The sequence below is a fragment of the Delphinus delphis genome, chromosome 13 (genome assembly GCF_949987515.2).
Source record: "Delphinus delphis chromosome 13, mDelDel1.2, whole genome shotgun sequence".
In the NCBI taxonomy this organism is placed as follows: domain Eukaryota; kingdom Metazoa; phylum Chordata; class Mammalia; order Artiodactyla; family Delphinidae; genus Delphinus; species Delphinus delphis.
The window spans coordinates 30,890,432-30,904,745 of NC_082695.1; the positions used below are offsets into that span (position 1 = coordinate 30,890,432).

General features: G+C 40.7%; 1 protein-coding gene across 2 annotated transcripts in view; it reads right to left on the bottom strand.

Annotated features, from left to right (window-relative positions):
• Positions 1-14,314, bottom strand: part of PTPRM (protein tyrosine phosphatase receptor type M) — a 745,004-nt gene that overhangs the window by 444,257 nt on the left and 286,433 nt on the right. For both annotated transcript variants that reach the window (XM_060028688.2, XM_060028687.2), the window contains exon 4: positions 8,419-8,497. In XM_060028688.2, coding sequence (XP_059884671.1) covers positions 8,419-8,497 — 79 coding nt within the window. The remainder of the gene's footprint in view (positions 1-8,418; positions 8,498-14,314) is intronic.

Sequence of the window (14,314 nt, forward strand, 5' to 3'; positions counted from 1 at the left end):
GACAATGCATTCATGATGCCTGGCAGGCAAAATGTCCTAAGTAACTTCTAAAAAACCAGTATAACTCTGGGTCATTGTTTCTAATACTATTATATTAACTTAAAGCCCTGTAAACTATTTCTCATTAACTTAATCAAATTCCCCTTGGTCAAGGATAACAGCATTCTATGGTTTTAAAGATCTGTGTAAAAGTCCCTGCATCAAATTTCTCTTCTACTCACTGTTCCCAAGAAGCTGGAAGACCCACTGCTTTTAGAAAATGGAAAAAGGTAACGTTCTTTTTGAGCATTTCAGGGACCAGAAACTTTTCCATTGATGACTCACACATGTTCTGTGAGGAAGGTATTTTTTCCATTTTACTTGTGGGTACTTGGCTACTAAGCATCAGAAGCAGAGTGGAAACTTTGGGCTAGCCAGTTCCAAAGCTCAGGCTCTGCCCATCAGGCCACACTGCCTCGGCGAGCCTTGCAGCCCGGTGTCTGCCTTCCCCATGCTCTCATCCCACCAGGTATGGCTCCCAGTCTGACTGCTGGAATTCCAGCTACTTTCGAGGACCTTCTCCAATGCTTTTCCTTCCATAAAGCTTCCATGGATTCCCTTAGCTTGCTGTTAGACCCTTGAGATAACACATGTCCTCCGTCAGGACATCTCACTGATGTTACCCTCTCCTGTCCATCTCATGGCCTCCTAACTCTGCTTGCCTCTGGATGCAGGTCACTATAACGCATTGGGTCTCTAACACAGAGTGTTGGGTGTGTAGCCATCTTTCATGACAACTTGGGTTAAGGGAGTGTTATACCTGCCGCTGCTGGTCTGCAGTGTCACCGCACGTGGTTAAGCTCAGGGTCAGTTCGGAGCCTATGCTGAAGGGTTGTTAATTATTTTGAGTATCACCCCTGCTGTATCCTCCCATAGTTAGCATTGTTAGAATACTTTTGACACAAACTGCTGAACTGCTTTCCTTAGAGCGTATGACAATTGGCATTTCTACCAGCAGAGTAGAAGAGTACTCTTTTTACCACGCCCTCAAAAATGCTAAGTGTTAATTTCTGTAATCTTTCTGGAGAATCTGATTAAATATATGTGCTCTGCTTCATCAGCTTACTTAACAATAATAAATAACAGGAATATCAGAATTGTCACTGGTTCTGCTATAGGTCTGTCCATCCATAGTAGGTCCGCCCTGGAAGGTTGTTTTCCTAAGGGCCCTGCTTCTAGCAATGGCTACTGAACCAAAGAGAAAGACATAGCAGAGCTCATTTATCAATGCAATTTGCTAATTGTATTAGGAGTTCTATTAGAATATAACTTACATTTTTAATTTGGTGGCCAAAGATAGGATTGTGTGATAGTATTTCTGTACCCCCATCCTTATTAAGACATGCTGCCCAGAATGAGGGCTATCCCTTCTCCTTTAGAATGGATTTGATGTTCAATACGGTTTTCTCAAAGACACCAGGGCTTATTACTTGCACACTAAGGTTAAGAGTCTAAGGAATTGATACCTCTGTTCAAATTGTATTTTGGGAGAGTTCTTCTCTGAACAGATTGGCTGTGTTCAGTTTGGGAAATAGTGTTTCTCGGTTGAGAAGAAGACTGCCAGAAAAAAAAAATAGTCTGACTAAAATAATAAAGCCATACCTCCAATGGAAACCAGATGAAGACAGAAAAACCTATTAAGTGTAAACACTTTTATCAGCAAATTATCCTTTTCAAGCAAGAGAATTAATTCAATGAATTAATTCATCCACCAGGGTGAATAAGACAAAGGGGCTATGGAATTCTATGTTCCAGATCAGTTTCCTCCAAGATCATGAAGGTTAAAATTTCTACTGGTGACATTTGTAAGTTTTTTCAATAAACGTTAAAGGCATACATAATCATTCCAGAGGTTTAAGATGCCTGGATTCTCCCTGCCTAGCTGTAAACCCTACAACTGTTTTCAGTTCAGCATAATATGTGTTCAAGCTCAGGCTCTTCCTACCTTTGAATAGAAGCAAAAATTCTTCAACCCAAGCCTTAGTGGATTTTTTTTTTAATTTGCAAAATAAGGATTTAAAAATAGTACTTATTTCATAGGGTTGGGATAAAGATTAAACAAGATGCTGCCAGGAGGACGTATTCTGTGTGCCTCGCACTTAGCCTCAAAAATGTTCATTATTATTTAAAATAATGGATCTATCACTGGAAACTGGAAAAGACCCCAAGAAAAAGAGCTCCACAGCCAGAAAAGTTTCAATTCCACGCTCAGCTGCGTGCTCTGAACCTTGCCAAACTAATTGTAACACAGGTAGAGCACCATTACAGTGGAAAATTTCAATCTATCCCATACTCAGGAAGAAAAATTCTCTCTTTCTCTCTAAATTTATAGGCCCATTTGTCTCCTGGATACCCTTTCAAAATGCTATGCCAGTTTTTTTCTAAAATCTGCAGGAGTTCTAAAAACTAAATATCTTCCATGAATACTAAAAGGTTTTTGAGTACAACTCTCCTATTTTTTCATTTCTGCCATATTCTTTTGTTTCTTACTAAGAAAACAGGTTTCAAAAGAATAGAGGTTTTCGGGTATTAATTGATCTCACATCAGCATTTGATCCCAAAGCCAGGAATTATCATTGACCAGGATGCAAATCCTTTTGTAGATGTCTCATATTAGTGATTCTTCAAAGCCTGCACCAAAACACTAACAACAAAGTCAGAGAATGGTAATTTGCGACATCAAAGTGCAAACGGGAATAGACAAAAGTGGACTGTGCCCTGACCCCTTTGTATCTTCATTTACATTTTAATGTAATGGCACAGGTTGAGATGGGCTGCAGTCATGCCCACCCACCAGAATGCACAGTCAATGCTTCTATTTGTGTAGCACATCATCACAAAGAAGAGAGCCAACTTCTGCTAAAAAGAACAGCTGGGACTACCTGAAAACAATCTATTTTGCAAACTTTTTTTTAACTTTTGAAATGGACACTGCTAAGTTATCCCATCTAAGAAATCAATCAATTTAGCTACTTAGAGTTAAAATCTGCAGCTAATTCATTCTTGTGGGCCAATCAGGATGTAGGCCTAATAATAATAATAGTAATAGCTAACATTTATTGAGTTCTTAGAATGTGCTAAGCTCTGTTCTAAGTTCATTATGTACATTAACTCATTTAATCCCTACATTTACTTGTGAGGAGAGCATTGTCCTTATTATTCTCCACTACGTGAGCACGTTTATAGGACCACAGAGGCCAAGAAACTCTTGTGAGCAGGAAGCTCTTAACATGGTTCAAGACAAAACTACTTTTGTTTTGCTTGAGAGGTAAGAATGGATCTTAATGGAATAATTTGTCAAGGGAAAAACAGAGTCAACATCCTTATCATAGAAAAATAAGCTAGGCACTGTGTACAAATAACTTTTATTAGTCACCCATCTCTTGAAGAAGAATGATAGTCCACTGGAGAAAAAGCCAAGCTAAGTTCCCATGTGTAAAATGGAGAGAAAAACAAATACCGTATATTAACGCATATATGTGGAATCTAAAAAACTGGTGTAAACAATCTTATTTACAAAGCAGAAATAGAGACACAGATGTACAGAACAAACGTATGTATACCAAGGGGGAAGGCGGGGTTGGGATGAATTGGGAGATCGGGATTGACATATATACACTATTGATACTATGTATAAAATACATAACTAATGAGAACCTACTGTAGAGCACAGGGAACTCTACTCAGTGCTCTGTGGTGACCTAAATGGGAAGGAAATCCAAAAAAAGAGGGGTATATGTATACATATGACTGATTCACTTTGCTGTACAGTAGAAACTAACACAACATTGTAAAGCAACTGTACTCCAATGAAACTTTTTTAAAAATAAAAATAAATAAAATGATAAACTCAAATAAACTCAATTCTGAGTTCTGTGCGTCTCTCAACCAAAGCACATGGGTCAGTTGTTATTCAACAAACATAATTCAGAAAACAGTTCCAATTTTTTATATGTCTCTGTTATTCTTATTTTAATCACACTGTTTAATGTCTTCATAAAAATTTAAATTTGAAAGTAGGCAAGCAATGTTTGAGTGTGCAAATAAATATGAGTGAAAAATTAATTTTGTTTTATAAAATAAGAATAAATTTGAACCTAGGATGCCATATTATGAACTCAGCATTTCTTAAATGTTTAAAGAAATTGCCGACTTATTTCATATTGCAAAGTAGTAATACAGAAATGTCTTGGATTTTTGTATTCATTTTATCCTATATATGGCACATAGGTTTATGAGGGTTTTTGCAATCTTTTTCATTATAATATTATTTTTTAATTGGCAGAAAAATAATGAGGCATTATTCTGTGTAATTTTTAGATTTCAGAATTCAAGGCATCATATATGCAAATAACTTCATATTTAAGGTGTTATATGACAACATATAACAAAGACTGTACACTGTAACCCAGTGAGATTTATCCTGGGAGTGCTAGATTGATTTAACATCCAAAAATCAATCAGTATAACACACCCCACCAATAGGATAAAAGATAAAAGCCATACGATAATCTGATAAATAATGGAGTTCAGGAAATGCTACCCAAAATATGGCACCTTTGCACACTGAATAAATTAAGCTGAAGGAGTTCAAGAAAACAGCAGTAGCAAGAAGGTCACTCTGACCTTCCCTTCCCTTATCCCCTAAACAGGCCATAAAACCCTCACGTGAGAGGTGCCCTCCCTGCACCAGAAGAAAGGAGCTTTCTTATCTCCAAAGACAAAGGTTCACCAAGAAGAATCAACACATCTTATTTGTCTTCCTCAGTTTGCCACACTTGCTGTACAATCTCTATCATATCATATTCCTCCATGAATGTCTGCTCTTCACGAGAACCAGCATAAATACACCAGGTCTGTTTCTGCAGGTCTCCATTTCCTTAGGAGGCTCCCATGTCACATAAAACATACATTAAATATATCTGTATGCTTTACTCCCATGAAACTGTCTTTGTCAGTTTCATTTTCAGACCCAGTCAGAGACCCTAAGAGGGTCAAGGAGAACTTTTTCCTCTCCTACATACATAAAGGAAAAGCATTTGCTAAAACCCAACACCCTTTCATGATTGATTTTTTTTTAAATACCCAACAAAGTAGGAATAAAAGAGAATGTCTTTCCTGATAATGAGCATCTATGAAAAACCCAAACCCACAGCTAACATCATACTGAATGGTGAATGGCTGGAAGCTTCCCTCCTAAGACAGGAACATGACAAGGATGTCTTCTCTCCATTTGTACTCAACATTGTACTGGAGGTTCTAGCCACAGCAATTAGGCAAGAAAAGGAATAAAAGACACCCAGATTGAAAAATAGGATATAAAACTAACTTGACCTAAAGATGACATGGGTCTTGAAAATTCTAAGGATCCATAAAAAACAATTAGAGTTTATAATAAGTAAGCTCAACAGGGTCTCAGGATACAAAATCAATATACAAAAGTCAATTGTGTTTCTATACACTTGCAATGAACAATCCAAAAAAGAAATTAGGAAAACAATTCCATTTATAGTAGTATCAAAATAAAACACACAGGAATAGATTTAACAAAAAAAGTATAAGGAAAGAAGTTCAGTTAGTACCCTGAATACTGCAAACACTATTGAAGGAACTTTTAGAAGACCCGGGTAAAAGGAAAAACACCCCATGTTCCCATGCACTTTGAGTGGATGAATTGAATGATATGTGATGTTAAAATGCTGCATGGCTTACAAGATATAAAAATACATATCAGCACCACAAGGTAATAATAGTAATACCCACCTATGCATAAGTTACAACCTACTTAAAAACAGGAGACAATATTTCAAAACTGAAAAAAATGCTTCTTCAGTTTCTCCTACTAGGATTATTGAACCAAATTCAAAATATAGTTTTAGCATGTGTACCAAATACAAAAATTATCTATCTTCATTAGAAGTGGTCTGAAGCCACTGCACAGCCATCTCCATATTTCAAGCTGATCTGGCATCTGACTGTCACTACGTGAAAATCAATTTTATGAGCAACTGTATACACTTAGCAGAACAGCTATTTCCTTAAAAAATGTCGTAATGTCTACTCATAAACCTATATGAATCCAAACAGGGGCCTTTAGAGTGAAGTAAATAAAGTTCAGCAGTTTTGCATCTTTTGGGAAAGCATAGTTTTGGACATGAAATACTTACGTTTCTTCACGATGTAAATTTAATGAACATCATCAACATTTCAAAATAATTGATTATGATTTAGAAATCTTGATAGGAAAGCCCTTAGAATACAAACTAGAGAGCTTTCCATTTTAAGACGAAACGACTGCTTTCTTTAAAATCTTTATTTGCATGTTTTCCCCATAAACTTAGCGATTCAGGAAAAAATAACTACAGAAAGGCCATCATCAAAACCATTTAAAGCTCACAGTTCAACACGCTGTTGTAGCATCCATCACCTTGGGACAGAGCCTGTTTTGTGATTCTGTATCTCCTAACAGCAGTTTGCAAAGCCAATTAAGTATCAGCACCGGTATTCTCCAAAGGAGAGACATAAACTCCATTTCTATGGCTGCAGGCAGCTGGGCTTGGAAAGAACGCACAAAACTGCAGGAGACACATTTCAGGAAGGCTCTGATAGAAGGAAAAGCATTAAGTCTTTCTCTCTTACTGAAGGCGATGACTCGGATCCTGCAGGATGGGAGGGGCTACACCTGAGGAGCTATTTTGTTGGCCAGTGGCCACCACACCTATACCCAGGGCAGCAGGGACACCTGCCTTGTGGTGAGGTTTGCTCTGGGAAACGGAGTGCTCAGCCCATAGTAGGCCTACAGTATTACTGGCTGACTTTTTACCTCCCGGTAAGAGGTGAATCAGAGGCCCTGAATATTCATGCACATTAGAAGATCTCATGGCGCTTTTCCAAGCCCGAGGCTATGACTCTGAGAATTTGGCCAAGTTCCAACTCAGGTAATTATATTCTGCTTCCTAAATTCATCCTGCTGTTCCCATTAGGGACAGCATTGTTCATTTTCTTGCCTTTTCAGAAAAAAAGGGGCAGAAATTCTTCTTGAACTCGCCAGTCTTGCTGACAGAATAAAAGGCCAAGCGCCCTGCTACAAAAGTAACGTCTGCCTTAGTAATGAACGAGACGACTGCTGAGCTTGAACTTGGAGCACCAGGTAAAGATCTCAGAGAGGAGAACCCCTCTGGATGGAATCAGACAACAGTGTCATGAGAGCCCATCAGATACCAACCACCCAGGCTTCTCTGAAACCACCACAGGGAGTGATCATGGCGCCAATCTCTCAATCCATGCAGTGAAAGCAGACACTCGTGCGTGTGTTGGTGTTTCTAATATCAGTGTAGATATAACCATTCTCTCATGAATTTGGGTGGGGACCTTCAGCAGAGATCTAGAATCGTCTGAATGAGCCAATTTCTCTTTTATGCCAGGGATCCTAAAACATAAAGCAGGCTGCCATCCCTGGGATGGTCAAAGATTTAATGTCTGACAATATCAATTTGGGGCAAGGATATAGGGCAAATGAAACGTCCGTGCATTGCTGGTGGGCATATAAACTGGTCAGACATTTTTCATAGCATCTAGCAAAACTAAAAATGTTTCTACCCTACCGCTCAGCAATTCTGCCTTGAAGAATACACCTCGCCCAAGCTCTCACACACCGCATGCAGAGGCGCGCACACACACACAGATGTTCACGGCAACCGTGTTTGTCATAGAGGAAAACTGGGGTGAGGGGGACTAAATGTTCGTAGAGGAAAAGAAAAAATAGAATGTAGTATATTCGTATGATACAATCTCATGGATTGACTTAAATACAATGCTAAGTGGGGAAAAAAAGAATACAGAGTAATTTGTACAGTTCACTACCCTTCATCACAATTTACAAAAGGCAAACATAACTGTCTTACTTTTTATGAACATGTAGTGATTATGGGAAACTCAGTGCACGTACACACACACACACACGCATGCATGCAAGAACATGCACATGCGCACAGGCACACATGCAGACACACACATGCACACACATATGCACGTGCCCACACAAGCACACGTGCTGGTACACCTAAGCACACACACAGACACCCACATCTGCAGACTTTTGCTTGCTCAGCTCCCAAAGCTCTATGCTGGGGTTGGATGTGGATGTTCCCTTAGTCCTTATTCCCGATTTTCACTTTAAAGACATTTAGATACGTACAGTGACATCACACATGATGCACATGTTTTTGAACTTCTGGGCTAGCACAGCACCACCCAGAGGCCCATCAGGGACTCTCTTGAGTAGGACGGCCTCCCCCAGGTTTCAGTGCCTTCTCTTATCCATAGCATAAATACACCCCCAACCATGTCCCCGGATGATTAGAAGCTGAGGTAACTTACTACATGGATGTCCTAACACCTTCACTTCATCAATGGCGAGGTAGCCTTGATGTCCAGAAGTTACGACTTCAAAAATCACCTGCAAAGTTAAGAAAGGTGTTCATTATTCACTCATTTTGTCAACTTTTACCAAATATTTCCTATATATAAGATATGTAGTTTCAACCATTCATTGATGTTTTCCAAAAATATTAATGGAACGCCCAATATCCGCCAGCCAGTGTTCCGGGTTCTAAAACTACAAAAACAACAAGACTCAAACCCAGTTTTCAGGGACATGAACGGCGGTGGGTCAGACAGCACTGTACCTCAAGGACTCACCTCATAAAAGTGGGGCAGGGTACCATGGTTAAGAACTGATACGTGGAAGACAGAGGCTGAGTCATTTTCCAGAGGTGATAAGATTTAAATTGCTTTAAGATGACATATCTTCTGGTCAACTTCTTTGAGGAAACTCTAGCACCAGACTGAACCACATGGGGCCCTAGGCTTTATACAACTAATATATACAATTAAAATTTTAAACATATTATGAAAGAAGAGGACAGGATACTAGAAGAACATATACCAGATGGCCTCCCATGAGGAAGAGGCGTTTGAGCTGAGAGCTGAAGATGAATGAGCTAACGGTGTGAAGAGGATAAGGCACCTTCCGGGGCAGGTGCAAAGGCCCTGAGGTGGACGTGACGGTGGCCATGAAGAGGAGACTGCGATCTGCAGCTATAAAGGTCAGCTGTGACCCGGCTCAGAGATCCCAGGAAATACAGCACATTAATAATACAGAGAAGTGACTATACTAGCTGAAATTCAGATGGCAGAGCATCAATTAGGAGGAGAACGATATAAAAATCTCTGCAGTGGCAAAATCAAGAGGGCTTTATGACTGTATGGTCCTGGGAGACGCAGGGCAATAGAAGAAGGGCAACAGGCTCTGAGGTTCTCAGAATGACATTTTTGAGATGGTAGAGCCACTTCAGAGAAATTGAAGCTAAAGGAGATAAAAGAACCAGTAACAAAGTTATCAATGTTCTTAACATGATTGTCTAAAGGTGTCTGTTGTCAGGCTAGTGTTAATGATGAAAGGTCCACATGACATTATTTTCACCTCCATTTCTACACAGCAGGAAACTGTGTCATCAGGGAGACCACGGCTCATGCAACATGAGGAGGGTCCGTCTAACACACAACCCAGCAACTGCACCACTGGAGAAATGAACATTTTCATTCCTATAAAAACCTGCATATGTCAATCCCTATACACAGTACTATATATAAACTAGATAACTAATAAGGACCTACTGTATAGCGCAGGGAACTCTACTCAGTGCTCTGTAATGGCCTACATGGGAAAAGAATCTAAAACTGAGTGCATATATATATATATATATATATATATATATATATATATATATATATGTATCACTGACTCACTTTGCTGTACACCTGATACTAACACTACACTGTACATCAACTCTACTCCAATAAAAATTTTTTTTAAAAACCTGCACACGAATGTTTATAGAAGCTTTTATTTATGACAGCCAGAAACTGGAAACAGTCTAGATGCTGTTCAAATGGTAAATGATTAAACCGACAGTGGTACTTCCATAGTGTGGACACACCTGACTTGGATGAATCTCCAGAGAACTGTGCTGAGTGAAAAAGCCCATCATGAAAGATTACACGCTATTTGATTCCATTTATGTAGCATCATGTAATGTCAACATTTTAGAAATGGAGGACAGACGAGTGGTTGCCAGGGCTCAGGGATGGAGGGAGAAGGAACAGGAGGGAGATGGGTGTGGGTACAAAAGGACAACAGGAGCAATCCTTGTGATGCTGGAAGTGCTGAGGTCTGGACTGTGGTGATGGAGGCGCAAACCCACCCAGGTAATAAAATCGTACAGCTCGTAGCAGCGTCAGTAACAACAGCGCGGAAGGAACCCAAGTGTCCACTGATGGATAAGTGGATAAGATCAATGCGGTCTATACATACTACGGAATGTTATTCAGTCTTAAGAAGGACAAAAAAAAAAATCTGACCCATGCTATGTTATGGATGAACCTGGAAAACATGACGCTCAGTGAAATAAGTCAGTCCTAGAAGGGCAATACCCAGAGTAGTAAATTCATAGAGACAGAAAAGAGAATGGTGGTTGCCTGTGGCTGGGCGGAGAGGCTGGGAAGTTATTGTTTTATGGGTGCAGAGTTTCAGTTTTACAAGACGAAAGAGTTCTGGAGGTGAAGGGTGGTGATGGTTCCACAGGATTATGAATGTATTTAATACCCCTGAACCGTGCACTTAAAGATGGTTAAGATGATACATTTTAAGTGATTTGTATTTTATCACAATAAAACAGTGAAAACATTATATAGCAGGAAATACACCCACATGCATACACAAGTACAAGTAAAACTGGGGAACTCTGAAAAAGCTCTAGATTTTAACAATGTCATTGTGACATTATACTTGAGGTTTGCCAAGTGTTACCATCAGAAGAAACTGGGTGAAGTGTACATAGGAATCTGTATTATTTTTTACTACTGCATCTGACTCCACAATTATCCCCATAAAAGTTTCAATTTAAACAAAGTAATTATAAGTGACCATCTACTACACACATAATATGTTACATACCCTGGGCAGATATTACTCCACTGTCTTATTTATTATTTCACATGAAGAGATTCTTCAAGGATTCAATATTTCAAGAACAAAGAGATTTAGATACAAAGTAATGGTCCAGAAACATGCGATGCGTCTATGGCGGGTGTAACTTAAAATCCCAATCTTTCTGATTCCAAATATCGTGGCATTTTCACTACTGCCCGCTGCCTGAATGAACACTGCAACCAAAGGACTGTATTATTTATGTTTGTGTGATGGATGCAAGCATGGAGGAAGCAATGAGCAGGACCCCCAGTGGAAAAGCTCGGGGGCTTCCCAGATAGAAGTCATCCCAGAAACACCTGCTATACTAGACGTTCCTGTGCCAGGATGCCACCAAGCTGAAATACAAAACACACAGGGGGAGGAGGGGCCCAGCAGGAGAACAGAAATGAAATGAAACTTGCTCCTGTTTAGGAGGTTAATATACATATTTTTCACTGATAGTACAGAGAAAGGAAGAGATGCACAGATATTCCTGCAATGGGATCTTGCTAGCTTCTCTCTCTACTGAAGTCTGAGACAGGACAACTGAGGGGCAAAAAGCAGATGGACACTGAGAACGAGTGGAGGAAAAAGCCTTCCCAGGGCTCTCCAGACAGGGCTCCCGGGAAACGGCCAGATCCTGCCTGGGAGGAGCAGCATCTGCAGGCAGAGCAGGAACCGGCCAGATGCTCTGGTCAGAGTGGCCACAGCACAGACTGATGCCCAGCACCACCAGTGACCCAAGAACGCCATCACTCTGGCCACAAAAAGGGTACTTTGAGAGCCAAACCCAGAAGTTCATGCATCTTTCCTGCCTTCTTCCCTCCCTCTTATACATTCATTCATCCAGTTCAAGTCTCCACCAAGCATCTCTCTACTCCAGGCACTTGGAGTACATCATGAACGGAATAGATGAAGATCCCTTTCCTCAGCAGGTTTCTCCTTCTTCTTACCAAAAGTTATATTTTTTCCTTTATCAACTACAAGGGCTGAAGCTTCTCATAAAAATGGAACAGTCCTCATTTTTAAAGGGATGCGTTAACTCTTAGAATATAATGTACATATAGAAAGCATGCTTATGTGGATCTGTTTTTAAAAGTTGACACGTGTAAGTTTAATGCACCATATTTAATTGAATCCAACACAAGGCCATGGCTCTACCATGGAAAAGGAGAGAGAAAGGAAGGGGGGGGGAAGGAATTAGACACTAGAAAAGCCAGCTTAAAACCTCTGAATCTGTTTTTTCATCCATCACATTAAGAGAACTTAGGACCCTCAAAAGTTTTATGCCCAGAGGGCTTCCCTGGTGCCGCAGTGCTTGAGAGTCTGCCTGCCGATGCAGGGGACACGGGTTCGTGCCCTGGTCCGGGAGGATCCCACATGCCGCAGAGCGACTGGGCCCGTGAGCCATGGCCGCTGAGCCTGTGCGTCCGGAGCCTGTGCTCCGCAACGGGAGAGGCCACAGCAGTGAGAGGCCCATGTACCGCAAAAAAAAAAAAGTTTTATGCCCAAAGATTCTGAGCCTTATTGTCCAAATATTTACTACATGCTCTGGGGGGGGGGGGCATCAAAAAATTAGACAACTTTATGAAATATAAGATTTAGTTGGAGAAAAAATAAGTAACAATGAAAGAACAGAAGGGAGACAAGAACAGCCAAATGACAGATGGGAACAGTATGGAGCTCGTCGGACCATGAACCTTCCCCTCCTCCTTTCTTAACCAGCCAGGATGCCCGTGATACACCCAACACTACCTCCAGCCCAGTTCTCAGCCTGCTAAGTGCAAACCCACAGATGCCTGAGCAAGCACTTACCCAGCATCTCAGCCAGGCTAGAGCCAGAGCAAGACTCAGCAAGAAGCCAATTCCCCAAATTTCCCAGCAAGATGACTCGCCAGTGAGGCCACAACCGAAGAAGTGAACATAAGTTTACACCTGAAACTTTGCTGCTCTCAGTCTTCCAGCTGGAATACCAAGAAGCAAAGAAAGCCAGAGTCTGATTACAGACACACTGGAGACCGATGGACTGGCCCTTTCCTTTAACTGGAAACTTCTGAAGCAAACTTCTGAATTTGGCAGGTTCCAGCACTGACTTACAGCTAACTGCAGGGACAAAAAGAGGAAAACAATCTTTATAGATATGTTTATGGGTCTGTGCCTATACACTTGCACACAGATGCACAGACATGTAGATTTCTATAAAATAGATAAATAAAAACTTAGTATGACACCTTGGGTTTTAAACAACAGAAGGTGCATAATGTGTTGCAAGTTTGAAGCAATCACTTCAATGTTTCTTTCCAAAAAATTGAAGCTTTTTTTTTTTTTTTTTTGCAGTACGCGGGCCTCTCACCGTTGTGGCCTCTCCCGTTGCGGAGCACAGGCTCCGGACGCGCAGGCTCAGCGGCCATGGATCACGGGCCCAGTCGCTCCGCGGCATGTGGGATCTTCCCGGACCGGGGCACGAACCCGTGTCCCCTGCATCGGCAGGCGGACTCTCAACCACTGCGCCACCAGGGAAGCCCCTGAAGCATGTTTTTTAAAAGGTCACTTTCCAGCTCTTTCTTAGAAGTTAACTTCAATTAAGGGACTTATGAGTACAAGTTTTATTAGTTTTTTCATCAAGTTTATAATTTAGGATATAAATGTTTCAACACAAACCACGACTATAAACTCGGTATGATTTGCACTGAATGTTTGCTACTTTGAAGTAAATGTGATTAAATGAAGATATCTGAATTTAGGTGCTGTCGGACAATCATAGGTTGACGACTATCTTGAATTTACCTACCACCTGACCATTAAGAAATCGACTGTTTTTTTTCTAACAAACAACAGGGTTAAAACATGCAGTTCAAAGGATGAGGCCTGTCTTAAATAGGTTCCTTAAGAACAGATTTAAGCACCCCCTGAAAAGGTTTCCTTGTCATGAACTCTTGCTGTCTGGCAAGTTTTCCATTTTGTACTATTTTCTAGCCAGTGCCCTTACCAAGAAAGTTTCAGAAGCAGAAATAGTTTTGTCTCTTTCTGTCAAATAAGGGACTACTCTATCGAAAGGACAGATATTGCTCTAGGGGAATTATAACACAGGTATGCAGAGCCCAGGGCGGGGATGGGGGTGGCAGTCAGGGGCACGTCTAAAGATGCCTGCATCCAAGAACACAAACATTGAGGTCACAGCAAACAGTAACACGAGGCCACCAACAGCACCACTGGAAAGAGAATAAAGAAAGGTGTGAAAGT